We start from the raw sequence: 14689 nt of genomic DNA, 5'->3' as shown, positions 1-14689 counted from the left end.
AAACAGGCAGACTAGATGCAGTGATGCCGATTAACTTCCACAGATGTTGATAGGCAACTCTAAAGTCAATATTAGTCTACCTGCAGAGGGAGAACATTCCAAGGTGAGAGGAGTCGGAGAAAGGGAAAGCGGCGCTGTGATTTATCTGCAAGCTGAAACAGCTTCATGGTTTAGGTAAATAATTGCACAACTTAAAGTTGTTTACTCAATAACCATGACCCACAGAGAAGCGTCTCCAAATAGCACCTCACTCCCTACGTAGTGCACTACGTTTATGGTGCCATTTGGGACGTGCACATAGCCTACACCTGCAAGCCTCTGAATTTAACAGAGCAGGAGTCCTGTCTGTAACTTATCTATATTGTCAGGGAGAGTGAGAACAGTATTATGAGAGAATGATGAGTCCTGTCTGTAACTTATCTATATTGTCAGGGAGAGTGAGAACAGTATTATGAGAGAATGATTGTTATTTTATATAGGGGCAGTAACAGGGTAGAAAAGCCCCACCAGGTTAATGTTTACCTGGAATATGTGGATAAACTCAGCTCCTGTTGACATAACCCCAAGCTGCACATGCTGTTAACAATGTTAGACAGAGTTGGTCCAATGAAGGACTCATCTATTTCACTGGCTGTACTGTATTCCTAAAGTTACTGGTGCAATGAATGTTTAGCTTTTTGGTTCTTCTCCAGGTTTCTTCCTTTCTTCTAGGGATTTTTTCCTTGCTGCTGTGCTGCTGCTCACTACCTGTTCTGATCTGAATAAATGGACAATCAAAATGAGGTGGTTGATTTGTATGGTGTTTATTACACAAAGGGAAAGGTTTCATATGCTATCCGAAAAACAAAAGGTTTAAGTGTCAAAGGGATACCAACTTAAAAAAACAAACAAACATTTTCTCCCCAATTTCGATCTTGTCTCATCACCGCAACTCCCCAACGGGCTCGGGAGGCGAAGGTCGAGTCATGCGTCCTCCGAAACATGACCCGCCAAACCGAGCTTCTTATTAACACCCGCCCGCTTAACTCAGAGGTCAGTCGCACCAATGTGTCGGAGGAAACACCATTCAACTGACTACCATGGTCAGCCTGCAGGCACCCGGCCCACCACAAGGAGTCGCTAGAGCGCCATGAGCCAAGTATAGCCCCCCTGGCCAAACTCTCCCCTAACCCGGACGACGCTGGGCCAATTGTGCACCGCCCTATGGGACTCCCGGTCACAGCCGGTTGTGATACAGCCCGGGATCGAACCCAGGTCTGTAGTGACACCTCTAGCACTGCGATGCAGTGCCTTAGACCGCTGCGCCACTCGAGAGGCTCCATGGATACCAACTTTTATCTCTCATTAATATCAATAGGCTAGGTTACATCAATGCCATTTGTTTAGTTACTATAAGGCTACATGTTTAACTATAGGTTAAAGTACTACTGGTTTCTGTCTTAGTATAAAGGTCTAATGTCCACATCAACAACCTTCGACCGACTTGATGACATCACAGCACGGCGGCGAGACCTCTCCTGCTCTTCTTGAACTCGCACACGTAGTACATGGTGATGTCACACTCCACCTGGTTCCAGGTACCTGTGGGTGGTTACAATCAGGAGGACTAGTCCAAATGGAAGTGTTGATGGTGGCGTCCCCCCCTTGCTCAGACGCTGCCGATGCATTCCAGGTCTCACAACACCTGGATAGGTATTTATTAAGTATCGGCTGACTACATTCATTATGTCACAGCAATCTGGTACCAGACGGCACGGTCGATGACGTGGCACGCAACCATTGGCTGATACATGCAACGTCTGAGCAGGGGAGCACAGCCCATATCTTCACTCCGAAATGGTACTAAGTCCAAATGTATTTATTGGTTGTGTCTAAAGTGGCACCCTATTCCCTAGCTTGATGCACTATGTTTGACCAGAGTAGTGCACACTATAGGGCAGAGAATAGAGTGCCATTTCAGAAGTTGCCCATTGATATCTAGAATTAGAATTAGGACTAGTCAATCGTAGTGAGTACATGTTAAAATGTTTTGCCATACCTGTGCTGATCATCTTCACACAGCTGGTGTTGGAAGGGGCCCCTGATGGCTCCTTTAGGCCCCAGGCCGTATAGTTCCTCACTGGGGTCAGGTCTGCGTAAACAGGCCCTCCCCCCTTCAGCCCAGCCTGCAGCCCGATGAAGACCTGGGTAAGGCCAGCCTGGGTGACGTAGTCTGCTATCAGGGTGTTGGTGTCTGTTGTTTTGGGCATGGCGAGCATACCGCCCCTCAGCTTACAGTTTATCAGAGCCTCTCGGTACTTTCTGGCCTCTTTCACAATCAGGTAAAATTTCTCCTCTGTTTCCTTGATGCCTAAAATGACTGAATATGACATATGAGATGTAATAAGTTGGAGTCTAAACTCCTTATTCATTCAATTCAATATAAGTAAAAACTCCTTATTCAATCCAAGTCAAAACAATATTTTTGTTGTGTTGTGGAATGCCAGTTTGATTTGCGTTGTGCTACACATTGGCTGAGATTTTCTTATTTTAGTTAAATTGTTTTCTAATGATCTGACCTGAAATGATGATTTAAGCAGAATAACGACTTACCATTTTTCACAAACTTGACTGCATTCTTTAGCTTTCTGACATTGATGTCCATCTGTCCAACTACCTTCCTGTACCTCCCGCAGTCACATGTTGTTCCTGTCAGACATGCATGTAGTCAGGTACGGCATGTGTCTTACAATAAACATCATTCTCTTTCAGGAAATCTCTTTTTGTAACTAGCCCAGTCCACAATGTGAAGACACGACATTGTGTGATAGTGACTTGGAGGTCCTATCTCCAGTGGTTTGGAAACCTACAGTACCAGTCAAAAGTTTGGACAAACCTACTCATTCAAGTGTTTTTCTTTTGTTTTTACTATTTTCTACATTGTAGAAATCAAAACTATGAAATAACACATATGGAATCATGTAGTAACCAAAAAAAAACAAATCAAGATAGATTTCAGATTCTTCAAAGTAGCCACCTTTTGCCTCTTTGACAGCTTTGCACACTCTTGGCATTCTCTCAACCAGCTTCACCTGGAATGCTTTTCCAACAGTCTTGAAGGAGTTCCCACATATCCAGTGGTTTGGAAACATACATGAACAAAGAACGAGGCTAAATAATGAACTAGCTCACCTGCTTTCCCTTTCAGTCCAGAAGGTCCATCAACTCCTGCTTCTCCTGCGTCCCCTAGAAGTAACATGTACAGTTACACTACATATAAGGGTCAGCAGCATAGTCCAGGGAGGATAGAGACCGGCCATATACATTTTGCTGAGGAGATGTCTGCTTCAGGATTTGCACTGCTAAGATATCACCACTAGACAGCAGCACTTCACAGTGCTTCACTTCATAGAGCAGAGATGTGGCAGGAGGGGGATTCAACCTCTCTCTGCAGTAGATGCTGCTCTACCTCCTAACTGACAGGAGGGGGATTCAACCTCTCTCTACAGTAGATGCTGCTCTACCTCCTAACTGACAGGAGGGTGAATCAACCTCTCTACAGTAGATGTTTTACCTCCTAACTGACAGGAGGGGGATTCAACTCTCTCTACAGTAGATGCTGCTCTACCTCCTAACTGACAGGAAGGTGAATCAACCTCTCCACAGTAGGTGTTTTACCTCCTAACTGACAGGAGGGTGAATCAACCTCTCTACAGTAGATGTTTTACCTCCTAACTGACAGGAGGGGGATTCAACTCTCTCTACAGTAGATGCTGCTCTACCTCCTAACTGACAGGAGGGTGAATCAACCTCTCCACAGTAGATGTTTTACCTCCTAACTGACAGGAAGGTGAATCAACTCTCTCCACAGTAGGTGTTTTACCTCCTAACTGACAGGAAGGTGAATCAACCTCTCTACAGTAGGTGTTTTACCTCCTAACTGACAGGAGGGTGAATCAACCTCTCTACAGTAGGTGTTTTACCTCCTAACTGACAGGAGGGTGAATCAACCTCTCTACAGTAGGTGTTTTACCTCCTAACTGACAGGAGGGTGAATCAACCTCTCTACAGTAGGTGTTTTACCTCCTAACTGACAGGAAGGTGAATCAACCTCTCTACAGTAGGTGTTTTACCTCCTAACTGACAGGAAGGTGAATCAACTCTCTCCACAGTAGGTGTTTTACCTCCTAACTGGCAGGAAGGTGATTCAACTCCTCCTACACTAGGTGCTTTACCCCCTAACTGACAGTTTACAAATTAGGGGAAGTAAGTAGATTACCATCACAACACAGGTTGTTTTTATGACAGTTAGACTACCGGAGGGCAATAATGTGTAGGTGACACATTATTGTGTCACAAAATAGCTCAAGGATCTGAGATTTTCACTGAGATTGATTTGAAGGCTTTTCTCTTGACTTGATACAGCTTCATGAAATACCTTATATTTTCCACAGTTACCTGGAACAATAGTACCAGCATAATGTTTTTATATAACCCAAATATGGATATTTTTAGATTATTGTTAGTCCTTAACCTACTAAATTGAGGTCTGGATTTCTGTAGGGCTGCCAAAGCATTACAGACAGGATTGACCAGACTCTTTCTGTAGGGCTGTCAAAGCATTACAGACAGGATTGACCAGACTCTTTCTGTAGGGCTGCCAAAGCATTACAGACAGGATTGACCAGACTCTTTCTGTAGGGCTGTCAAAGCATTACAGACAGGATTGACCAGACTATTTCTGTAGGGCTGCCAAAGCATTACAGACAGGATTGACCAGACTCTTTCTGTAGGGCTGCCAAAGCATTACAGACAGGATTGACCAGACTATTTCTGTAGGGCTGTCAAAGCATTACAGACAGGATTGACCAGACTATTTCTGTAGGGCTGTCAAAGCATTACAGACAGGATTGACCAGACTCTTGATGAGGCCTTGAGGTTTACGTACATGTTACTTCAGAGAGGGACTGCATCACAAATGACACCTTATTCCCTGTATAGTGCACTATTGTTAACCAGACTCTGGTAGAAAGTAGTGCACTATTGTTAACCAGACTCTGGTAGAAAGTAGTGCACTATTGTTAACCAGGCTCTGGTAGAAAGTAGTGCACTATTGTTAACCAGGCTCTGGTAGAAAGTAGTGCACTATTGTTAACCAGGCTCTGGTAGAAAGTAGTGCACTATTGTTAACCAGGCTCTGGTAGAAAGTAGTGCACTACTGTTAACCAGGCTCTGGTAGAAAGTAGTGCACTACTGTTGACCAGGCTCTGGTAGAAAGTAGTGCACTACTGTTGACCAGGCTCTGGTAGAAAGTAGTGCACTACTGTTGACCAGGCTCTGGTAGAAAGTAGTGCACTACTGTTGACCAGGCTCTGGTAGAAAGTAGTGCACTACTGTTGACCAGGCTCTGGTAGAAAGTAGTGCACTATTGTTAACCAGGCTCTGGTAGAAAGTAGTGCACTACTGTTGACTAGGCTCTGGTAGAAAGTAGTGCACTACTGTTGACCAGGCTCTGGTAGAAAGTAGTGCACTACTGTTGACCAGGCTCTGGTAGAAAGTAGTGCACTACTGTTGACCAGGCTCTGGTAGAAAGTAGTGCACTGTATAGGGAATAGATGGCATTTGGGATGTACAAAGGGTTTCAAGGAGGACATAATGGTTTAGCTCTCAGTAAACATGTTCCTGAGACCTAAATATGAGTCCCTTCCAAGCTGATCACATTGACGACCGTGGAAAGTAATTCTCTACTAGCAGACCTGAGTTGAAATACTATCTGATACTAATAGTAAATACTATTAACAGTACCATCACTTTATTGGTCAATAGCACACAAGGTCCAACAGAACTCTGACTTCTGATTTAACCCCTCAGAAAGACACACGTACACACACACACACACACACACACATATACCGTTTCTTTTGAGAGGTAGAGTGGAGGGGTGCCACACTGGGCACCTGGGGAGCTGTTGTTGTGGGGGGTTACGTGCCTTGCTCAAGGGCACAACGGCATCTAGGAAAATCTTTTATCTGTGCTTGATTGAGCTTGCCTGGCTAAATAGACCGATAGAATAGTCCCAACACTGTAACCCCTGTCCGTCTGATACTACAGGCGGGCCAGGCTAGAGCCCTGTAACCCCTGTCCGTCTGATACTACAGGCAGGCCAGGCTGGAAAACTGTAACCCCTGTCCGTCTGATACTACAGGCGGGCCAGGCTAGAGCCCTGTAACCCCTGTCCGTCTGATACTACAGGCAGGCCAGGCTAGAGCACTGTAACCCCTCTCCGTCTGATACTACAGGCAGGCTAGGCTAGAGCACTGTAACCCCTGTCCGTCTGATACTACAGGCGGGCCAGGCTAGAGCCCTGTAACCCCTGTCCGTCTGATACTACAGGCAGGCCAGGCTAGAGCACTGTAACCCCTGTCCGTCTGATACTACAGGCAGGCCAGGCTAGAGCACTGTAACCCCTCTCCGTCTGATACTACAGGCAGGCCAGGCTAGAGCACTGTAACCCCTCTCCGTCTGATACTACAGGCAGGCCAGGCTAGAGCCCTGTAACCCCTGTCCGTCTGATACTACAGGCAGGCCAGGCTAGAGCACTGTAACCCCTGTCCGTCTGATACTACAGGCAGGCCAGGCTAGAGCACTGTAACCCCTGTCCGTCTGATACTACAGGCAGGCCAGGCTAGAGCAAATGATCAACGAATGGAAAGATTTCAAATAGTATTTGAACCCAGGTCTGTCTAATAGATGCATTACCAACCCGAGTTGAAGGGTTCAATGGGAAGAGAGGCTGAATACATTGGATAAAAACTAAACAAGTAGCTGTTTATGTAAAACAAACTTGATGAAGGTCTCTCCCAGGTAGTTTGGGTCTGGCAGTGTGTCTCTGTGGCTACGGACTAAATGGCACCCTATTCCCTGTATAGTGCACTATTTTTGACCAGCCCTATGGGTAGTAGTGCACTACTTTTGACCAGTCCTTTGGCTGAATAGGGTGCCAGTAGAGACACGGCCTCTGTATCATTGGCCTGAGAAGCAGCCAGAACAGTTTTCTTCTCCATAAGCAGAATGTTTCTCAGTCAGTCTGATTACTAAATGATTACCTTTGTCTCCAGCAGGACCCATCTTTCCCATCCTGCCCACCTCTCCTTTATCTCCGAGCTCCCCTGTCAAACCTGAGAGAAAGGGCAGGAGAAGACTGGTGAACTGCCAGACCAAAGAAAATTGTAAATAGGTAGAGAGTTTTTTTGGTCTGTTTCTTTACTGCTGTTTTCTTGTGTTTTTTATGGCAGTTAGGCTACTGATGGAATTTAAAGCGAGAAACTAAAGGCCAGAGAGAGAGAGAGAGAGGGGAGGGAGAGGGGGAGAGAGAAAGATGGGAGGAGAGATAGAGAAGGTGGAGGGAGAGAGAGAGAGAGAGAGAGTGAGAGAGAGAAAGGGGGAGAGAGGGGGAGAGTGAGGGGGGAGAGGGTGGAGAACGAGAAAGAGGGGGAGAGAGAGACCCAACCAAATCATGAGAAAACAAAAAGATAATTACTTGACACATTGGAAAAAAACAGTGCAAACTGGAATGCTATTTGGCCCTTAACAGAGAGTTCACAGTGGCAGAATACCTGACCACTGTGACTGACCCAAACTTAAGGAAAGCTTTGACTATGTACAGACTCGGTGATCATAGCCTTGCTATTGAAACAGGCCGCCGTAGACAGACCTGGCTCTCAAGAGAAGACAGGCTATGTGCACACTGCCCACAAAATGAGGTGGAAACTGAGCTGCACTTCCTAACCTCCTGCCAAATGTATGACCATATTAGAGACACACATTTCCCTCAGAATACACAGATCCACAAAGAATTCGAAAACAAACCCAATTTTGATAAACTCCCATATATACTGGGTGAAATACCACAGTGTGCCATTACAGCAGCAAGATGTGACCTGTTGCCACAAGAAAAGGGCAACCAGTGAAGAACAAACACCATTGTAAATACAACCCATATTTATGTTTATTTATTTTCCCTTTTGTACTTTAAATATTTGCACATCATTACAACACTGTATATAGACATAATATGACATTTGAAATGTCTTTATTCTTTTGGAACTTCTATGAGTGTAATGTTTACTGTTAATTTTTATTGTTTATTTCACTTTTGTTTATTATCTACTTCACGTGCTTTGGCAATGTTAACATATATTCCCGATGCCAATAAAGCCCCTTGAATTGAGAGAGAGACGGATTGGGAAATCTGCTTTTTATGCCGGAGCCGTTCTGCCAGGACCGAAATTAGTATTTCCTCAGGAAATATTCAGCTGCAAATGGACAGTAGTTGAAATAATAACTGATGCAGGACTCTCTTCCCAAAAGCCTGTACCACACATGAACCATCTAGCATCAGGCAATATTGTTTTTCACAATGTAATTCAGCCATCTCCATTTTGGTTGAATTGGAATTGTTTTGTATCTTCACAGATTGTGTAAAGCGTTTTTTTTTTCTCCAGGTTGTGAGATCTCATGGTGTTTTTCCAAATTAGGCCTACTGTTGGGTTTTGTTCAGCCTAGCATATGTACAGCTCAAGTATTTTAGTCATCATTTTTCAGGGCAATAATTTCAGCATAATTTCAGCTGCCTGAATTTTTTTTAAGGAAAGATCCTAACCCACGGAAACATTTCTCAACATGGAACATCATCATTATGGTGTCTGCTTTCATATTCTAGCAGGTGGACCATTTAAAATGACAGGCTGAACGTGAAGAGATTGTTTGATTTAGTCAGTAACAGTCTTTATAAAAGTGGGTGCTGATTGGACGAGCAGCGTTCCAAGCCGTGTTGTATCGGCGGTCAGAACAGTTATGCCTGATAACGCTTCCACCTCCGTAAGACTGGCGTGGTCGTGTTGCTGTCCGAATCATCTCTTGTATTTATCCCAGCTCGCACATGATTTCCCCTTGCTTCCAGCCTAGCATTTAGTTTGGTACAGCGGGGGATAATAATATAATAATATAAGCCTCGCTGTCTGCCTGTCAGACCTGGGAAACATTGTTCAACTTTTGAGTTTAGACCTCTGTAGTAGCATACAGTGAACGGTGCCCAGACGAGACTCGACAACTTTTTCTGAGTCAGTCGATATCACCCATCAACATCATTATCGTGGACATATCCAAGTAAATGCCAATAGAAAAACAAGCTCAAACAAACGAAAATGCAGTTTGTGTACTGTCATTCAAGGTTCAATGTTTTGACGTGACTGAGTTAGCTGAAGTTGGCTAGCTGTCTAGCAAGTGACAACGTTCTAGCCTGCATAGCAACCATTTCATTTACAACGGATGACCAGGCCTTTTGCATAGCAGCTATGCAAAAATCATTTACAACTGACACGACCAAAATAACTAACAACCAGATTATTCTGATGGAATAATTCAATTTCATGTAATGATTTAACCAAATAACGTTTTTAATGAAAATATGTAACCATTGTTTATTATAAATATGTTGGTAAGAGTTTTATAAAAGCAAAAAGGCACACAAGGCAGTGGTTTATCGCATCGAGCCGAACAATACCATTTACCTGCTCTGACAGTAGTCATTATATAGCGCTGCCTCTTGCACATTATTGCTTAATTATCCACTACTTATACAGGTCTGATTATTGACATTTTCTCACTGATATTGCCAGTTTAACCGGCAATCAGAAGTTCAAGATGTCATTCTCTGATTTCACTTCCCCCTTTTCAAAGGCCAACCGTTCTAACTTGTCTAATGGCTCTCCTTCTCCCAGGTGCTGAAGGCACCAGCAGCTGATGCTCAGGAAAGGTTCTGAGAAAACTTTAGTTTAGTGGCACAAATGACACCCTATTCCCAATACCTACATAGTGCACTGCTTTTGACCAGAGCCCTATGGGTCCTGGTCAAAAGTACTGTGTTATTTAAGGAAAATATGGTGCCATTTGTGACCCTTTCATGCAATGTAAAATTAAAGGCAATTACCCTTTGGCTTCAGTCAATCTTAGCTTAGTCAACGACAGTAGTGTGTGTAGTGGATGTTTTAAACTCACTTTGATGGTTAGTAACCCTCTTTAAGCCCCATTTAGATTTGAAAGTAACTCTAACATCTCTTAGTAAATTACCTGTAAAGGAAACTTTGATCAAGCTGAGTATTTACTGTAATGTCATGTAATGGATTTATAAAGCATTACGTTATGGTGAACATACATCATATCCAACCTAACAACAAACATACAGGAAACCAACAAAGTCAACAAGTTTTATTTGTTTTTGTTTTTTTTTGGAAATGACTCCAACGGTCCTGGCTGGCATTTATCTCTGTCTGTTGGTCCGATGATAGAGGTGTGTGTTTGTGAAAGAGGCCAGCCAGCCAGAAGTTAAGTTAGCACCTGGCCCTGCCTCCCTGCCTCCTACTTCCACCTCCCACAGAACATATATGGTGCTCTCGCCGACCGCTGGCCGCCATCCTGCAGCAGCAGCAGCAATTAGCACGTCTGCTCTGATGTGACTTCCTTCAAGGAAAAGCAGAGAGTCAGGCTCACGGAGGCTGGCTGGTCTGGCCCAGGCTACTCCACTCTAACTCAGCTCACTGCCGGTGCCAATTAGACCTCACTCACGTCAGAGTCAGACACATTGCTGCTCTGAATCTAGAAAGACTGGGGGGATAGCTAGTCTGTTCTGCTTCTGAATCTAGAAAGACTGGGGGGATAGCTAGTCTGTTCTGCTTCTGAGTCTAGAAAGACTGGGGGGATAGCTAGTCTGTTCTGCTTCTGAATCTAGAAAGACTGGGGGGATAGCTAGTCTGTTCTGCTTCTGAATCTAGAAAGACTGGGGGGATAGCTAGTCTGTTCTGCTTCTGAGTCTAGAAAGACTGGGGGGATAGCTAGTCTGTTCTGCTTCTGAATCTAGAAAGACTGGGGGGATAGCTAGTCTGTTCTGCTTCTGAATCTAGAAAGACTGGGGGGATAGCTAGTCTGTTCTGCTTCTGAGTCTAGAAAGACTGGGGGGATAGCTAGTCTGTTCTGCTTCTGAATCTAGAAAGACTGGGGGGATAGCTAGTCTGTTCTGCTTCTGAGTCTAGAAAGACTGGGGGGATAGCTAGTCTGTTCTGCTTCTGAGTCTAGAGTATTGAGTGCTTATATAGGCATTTACCTTCAACTGAGGGGGTTTACATACCTTTATCTCTGGGGACTGACTCTGCGTGGGCAGGGTGGAAAAATATTTTATAAATAGTAAAGTACAGATACCCCCAAAACTACATAAGTAGTACTTTAAAGTATTTTTACTTAAGTACTATACACCACTACGCGTGGGAATATACAAAACACCTCAGCTCACTTAGATGTTAACAAACTCTGTTTAGATACTCTGTTTAAAACCATCAAGACAACAATTTAAAAACAATTAAAAAAGGATCAGTAGAACTTGCCGGCGAGTTGAATCAACTCTCTGGCTTTTATACCACTTCCTTTTAATTCCTGAATGATTGATGTATTTGAATATTAAACCAATAAAAGATATATAAGGAGGAACCTAGTAGTCCTGGTGGGCCGGTCTTTCCCAGCCATCCCTGGTCTCCCTCGTCTCCTCCTTCACCCAGGTCTCCTGTTAGGAGAGGAAGACAAGTTGAGAGGAGATTCAGCAACTCTTGGAGGCCAATGGAAGTAAATTAAAACGCTTCTTTATTGTTGCACGTAAAACCAATGTGTTTCGGCTTTTGGCCTTCAGAGTTTTTTTTTTTACATAAATAAAATAAACTTTGATGCTTTTATACATTTCAAAATGGCCTCCTATGAACTCAGAGACCAATCACAACGAGGGGAAGAAAAAGCATATAACCCATTTTATGACAATGCAATAAATATGTCAAGCAAACTACAGAGAGAAGAGACCGACAATAGAGACAGAGGTTTGTTCAGTGGACTGAAAGGGTCTCATTTGACCTGAGAAAACCTGACTCAGTAGTGCCTTGGCTTTTCTGTGCCTGGTTTACAGGTTCACTGACTTCAAGACAAAACGTAGTCGTTCTTTCTCAGTCCATATAGACAGTACTGTTTGGGATGGGTCTTATCTAAATAAACTCCTCTATTGTGGAGCAGCTGTTTCAATACAGACAGTCAGCCAGACAGTCATAGTGGCCACTTCTCTGGCGCTAGCAATAGAACGCAAAACAAAGTGAAACATTTCCTTGTGTATAAATTACTCATGACATACAGTAAATACTCCTCCTAAAATCCCCAAATAAGTATTACCTCTACTGTCTAAGGGTGTTAGTTGTAGTCCAACATACACAGCCAACACCGTGTTAATACTGCACAACACTACAACAGTAGCAGCCTCCCATACCAGCCATGTCTTAAGGCTGTTGCCCCAATAAAGGAGATGGAAGTGACTGTACTGTTTCAACACATGGTTATTGTTTAATACCAGCAGGGTTTCTGTAGGAAACAAGCTACTGTTGTAGTAAAACAAATAACACATTGTTTACTTGTAACATCATGGTTTCTGTAGGAAACAAGCTACTGTTGTAGTAAAACAAATAACACATTGTTTACTTGTAACATCATGGTTTCTGTAGGAAACAAGCTACTGTTGTAGTGAAACAAATAACACATTGTTTACTTGTAACATCATGGTTTCTGTAGGAAACAAGCTACTGTTGTAGTAAAACAAATAACACATTGTTTACTTGTAACATCATGGTTTCTGTAGGAAACAAGCTACTGTTGTAGTGAAACAAATAACACATTGTTTACTTGTAACATCATGGTTTCTGTAGGAAACAAGCTACTGTTGTAGTAAAACAAATAACACATTGTTTACTTGTAACATCATGGTTTCTGTAGGAAACAAGCTACTGTTGTAGTAAAACAAATAACACATTGTTTACTTGTAACATCATGGTTTCTGTAGGAAACAAGCTACTGTTGTAGTAAAACAAATAACACATTGTTTACTTGTAACATCATGGTTTCTGTAGGAAACAAGCTACTGTTGTAGTGAAACAACAAAACACATTGTTTACTTGTAACATCATGGTTTCTGTAGGAAACAAGCTACTGTTGTAGTGAAACAACAGCAACCGAGGCATGCTATCTCCATTAACCAGGCTGTATCACAACCAGCCGTGATTGGGAGTCCCATACCAGGCTGTATTACAACCAGCCGTGATTGGGAGTCCCATACCAGGCTGTATCACAACCAGCCATGATTGGGAGTCCCATACCAGGCTGTATTACAACCGGCCGTGATTGGGAGTCCCATACCAGGCTGTATTACAACCGGCCGTGATTGGGAGTCCCATACCAGGCTGTATTACAACCAGCCGTGATTGGGAGTCCCATACCAGGCTGTATTACAACCAGCCGTGATTGGGAGTCCCATACCAGGCTGTATCACAACCGGCCGTGATTGGGAGTCCCATACCAGGCTGTATCACATGCCGGGGTAGGCCATCATTGTAAATAAGAATGTGTTCTTAACTGACTTGCCTAGTTAAATAAAGGTTAAATAAAACATTTAAAAATAAAAATTAACCACCTGGTTTAACATGGTGCAGACAGATCACGCTATCTCCATTAACCACCTGGTTTAACATGGTGCAGACAGATCATGCTATCTCCATTAACCACCTGGTTTAACATGGTGCAGACAGATCACGCTATCTCCATTAACCACCTGGTTTAACATGGTGCAGACAGATCACGCTATCTCCATTAACCACCTGGTTTAACATGGTGCAGACAGATCACGCTATCTCCATTAACCACCTGGTTTAACATGGTGCAGACAGATCACGCTATCTCCATTAACCACCTGGTTTAACATGGTGCAGACAGATCACGCTATCTCCATTAACCACCTGGTTTAACATGGTGCAGACAGATCACGCTATCTCCATTAACCACCTGGTTTAACATGGTGCAGACAGATCACGCTATCTCCATTAACCGCCTGGTTTAACATGGTGCAGACAGATCATGCTATCTCCATTAACCGCCTGGTTTAACATGGTGCAGACAGATCATGCTATCTCCATTAACCGCCTGGTTTAACATGGTGCAGACAGGCTTTAGATCATCATTTGTTTGCTTTAAATTTAAAATGATTTGAATTTGCATAACATATCAATTAAATGGCAAATGGCAATATCTATGATGAGGTTTACAAGATGTTTTTCGAGCCCTGACTATTCCCAAGCTCTTACATAACATCAGACAGATTGCTGTACTGTGGAGAAACACCAGATAGTTCTAAAATCCTTTAGAAAGCCTGCAGATGGAAGATTGAAAACATCACCTTTAGATCCTGGTAGAATAGTGTTGGAACAGACTTCGACCGCATTAAGAGAATCAAAGATAGTTGAAAGAACAGAGAGCACCAGTAGCCTCCTGCTGAAGTAGTGATGTTTCATGTCCTTTAGTTTGAGGATTCAATACAGCACAAGGACCATACAGTATGTTTTAGACGCAGAGCTGGGTTCCATCTTTGTTTACCAAACGTTATCACTTCACTGTCATGCTGTCAGACAACATTATCCAGGCTAGGTAATTAGCCAGGGTAGGTAGGGGACACATGTTTTCTCACTCTTGTATCTGGAATTTGAGTGAACAAATTAGTGACTATCTTTGCAATGTTGTATTTGCCCCAGGATTATGTTATATCAATGTATTATTACTACTGTTATTTATTGTGTTTTAG

At 43.3% G+C, this 14689-nt stretch overlaps 1 protein-coding gene and 1 long non-coding RNA gene across 2 annotated transcripts; one reads left to right on the top strand and one right to left on the bottom strand.

Moving 5' to 3' along the window:
* Window positions 1-88: 88 nt before the first annotated feature.
* LOC115190897 (uncharacterized) lies at window positions 89-782 on the top strand. Its single transcript, XR_003877468.1, has 2 exons — window positions 89-174; window positions 693-782. It is a non-coding gene; the product is annotated as an uncharacterized LOC115190897 (long non-coding RNA).
* A 447-nt stretch (window positions 783-1229) lies between these two features.
* On the bottom strand, window positions 1230-14486 carry LOC115190910 (collectin-10). Its single transcript, XM_029748947.1, has 7 exons — window positions 14288-14486; window positions 11522-11593; window positions 7086-7157; window positions 3172-3225; window positions 2593-2688; window positions 2039-2359; window positions 1230-1581 (listed from the first exon to the last, which is right to left on the bottom strand). Exons 1-7 carry the CDS (start codon window positions 14400-14402, stop codon window positions 1493-1495), a joined length of 819 nt encoding a protein of 272 aa, XP_029604807.1. The 5' UTR covers window positions 14403-14486; the 3' UTR covers window positions 1230-1492.
* Between the last annotated feature and the right edge of the window lie 203 nt (window positions 14487-14689).

The sequence above is a fragment of the Salmo trutta genome, unplaced genomic scaffold (assembly GCF_901001165.1).
Source record: "Salmo trutta unplaced genomic scaffold, fSalTru1.1, whole genome shotgun sequence".
Classification (NCBI taxonomy): Eukaryota; Metazoa; Chordata; class Actinopteri; order Salmoniformes; family Salmonidae; genus Salmo; species Salmo trutta.
The sequence above is the reverse complement of the archived record's forward strand: the minus strand, read 5'-3'. Positions and strand labels throughout refer to the sequence as shown.

What these genes read in the sequence shown, in the direction of transcription:
- LOC115190910 (XM_029748947.1), bottom strand. Translation starts at nt 14,402, where the DNA reads ATGAAACATCACTACTTCAGCAGGAGGCTACTGGTGCTCTCTGTTCTT. An exon ending in CGGCCCACCAGGACTACTAG is followed by an intron (nt 7,158 to 11,521) that starts GTTCCTCCTTAT and finishes CCTTTCTCTCAG; the next exon opens with GTTTGACAGGGGAGCTCGGA. An exon ending in GGGTCCTGCTGGAGACAAAG is followed by an intron (nt 3,226 to 7,085) that starts GTAATCATTTAG and finishes TGTTACTTCTAG; the next exon opens with GGGACGCAGGAGAAGCAGGA.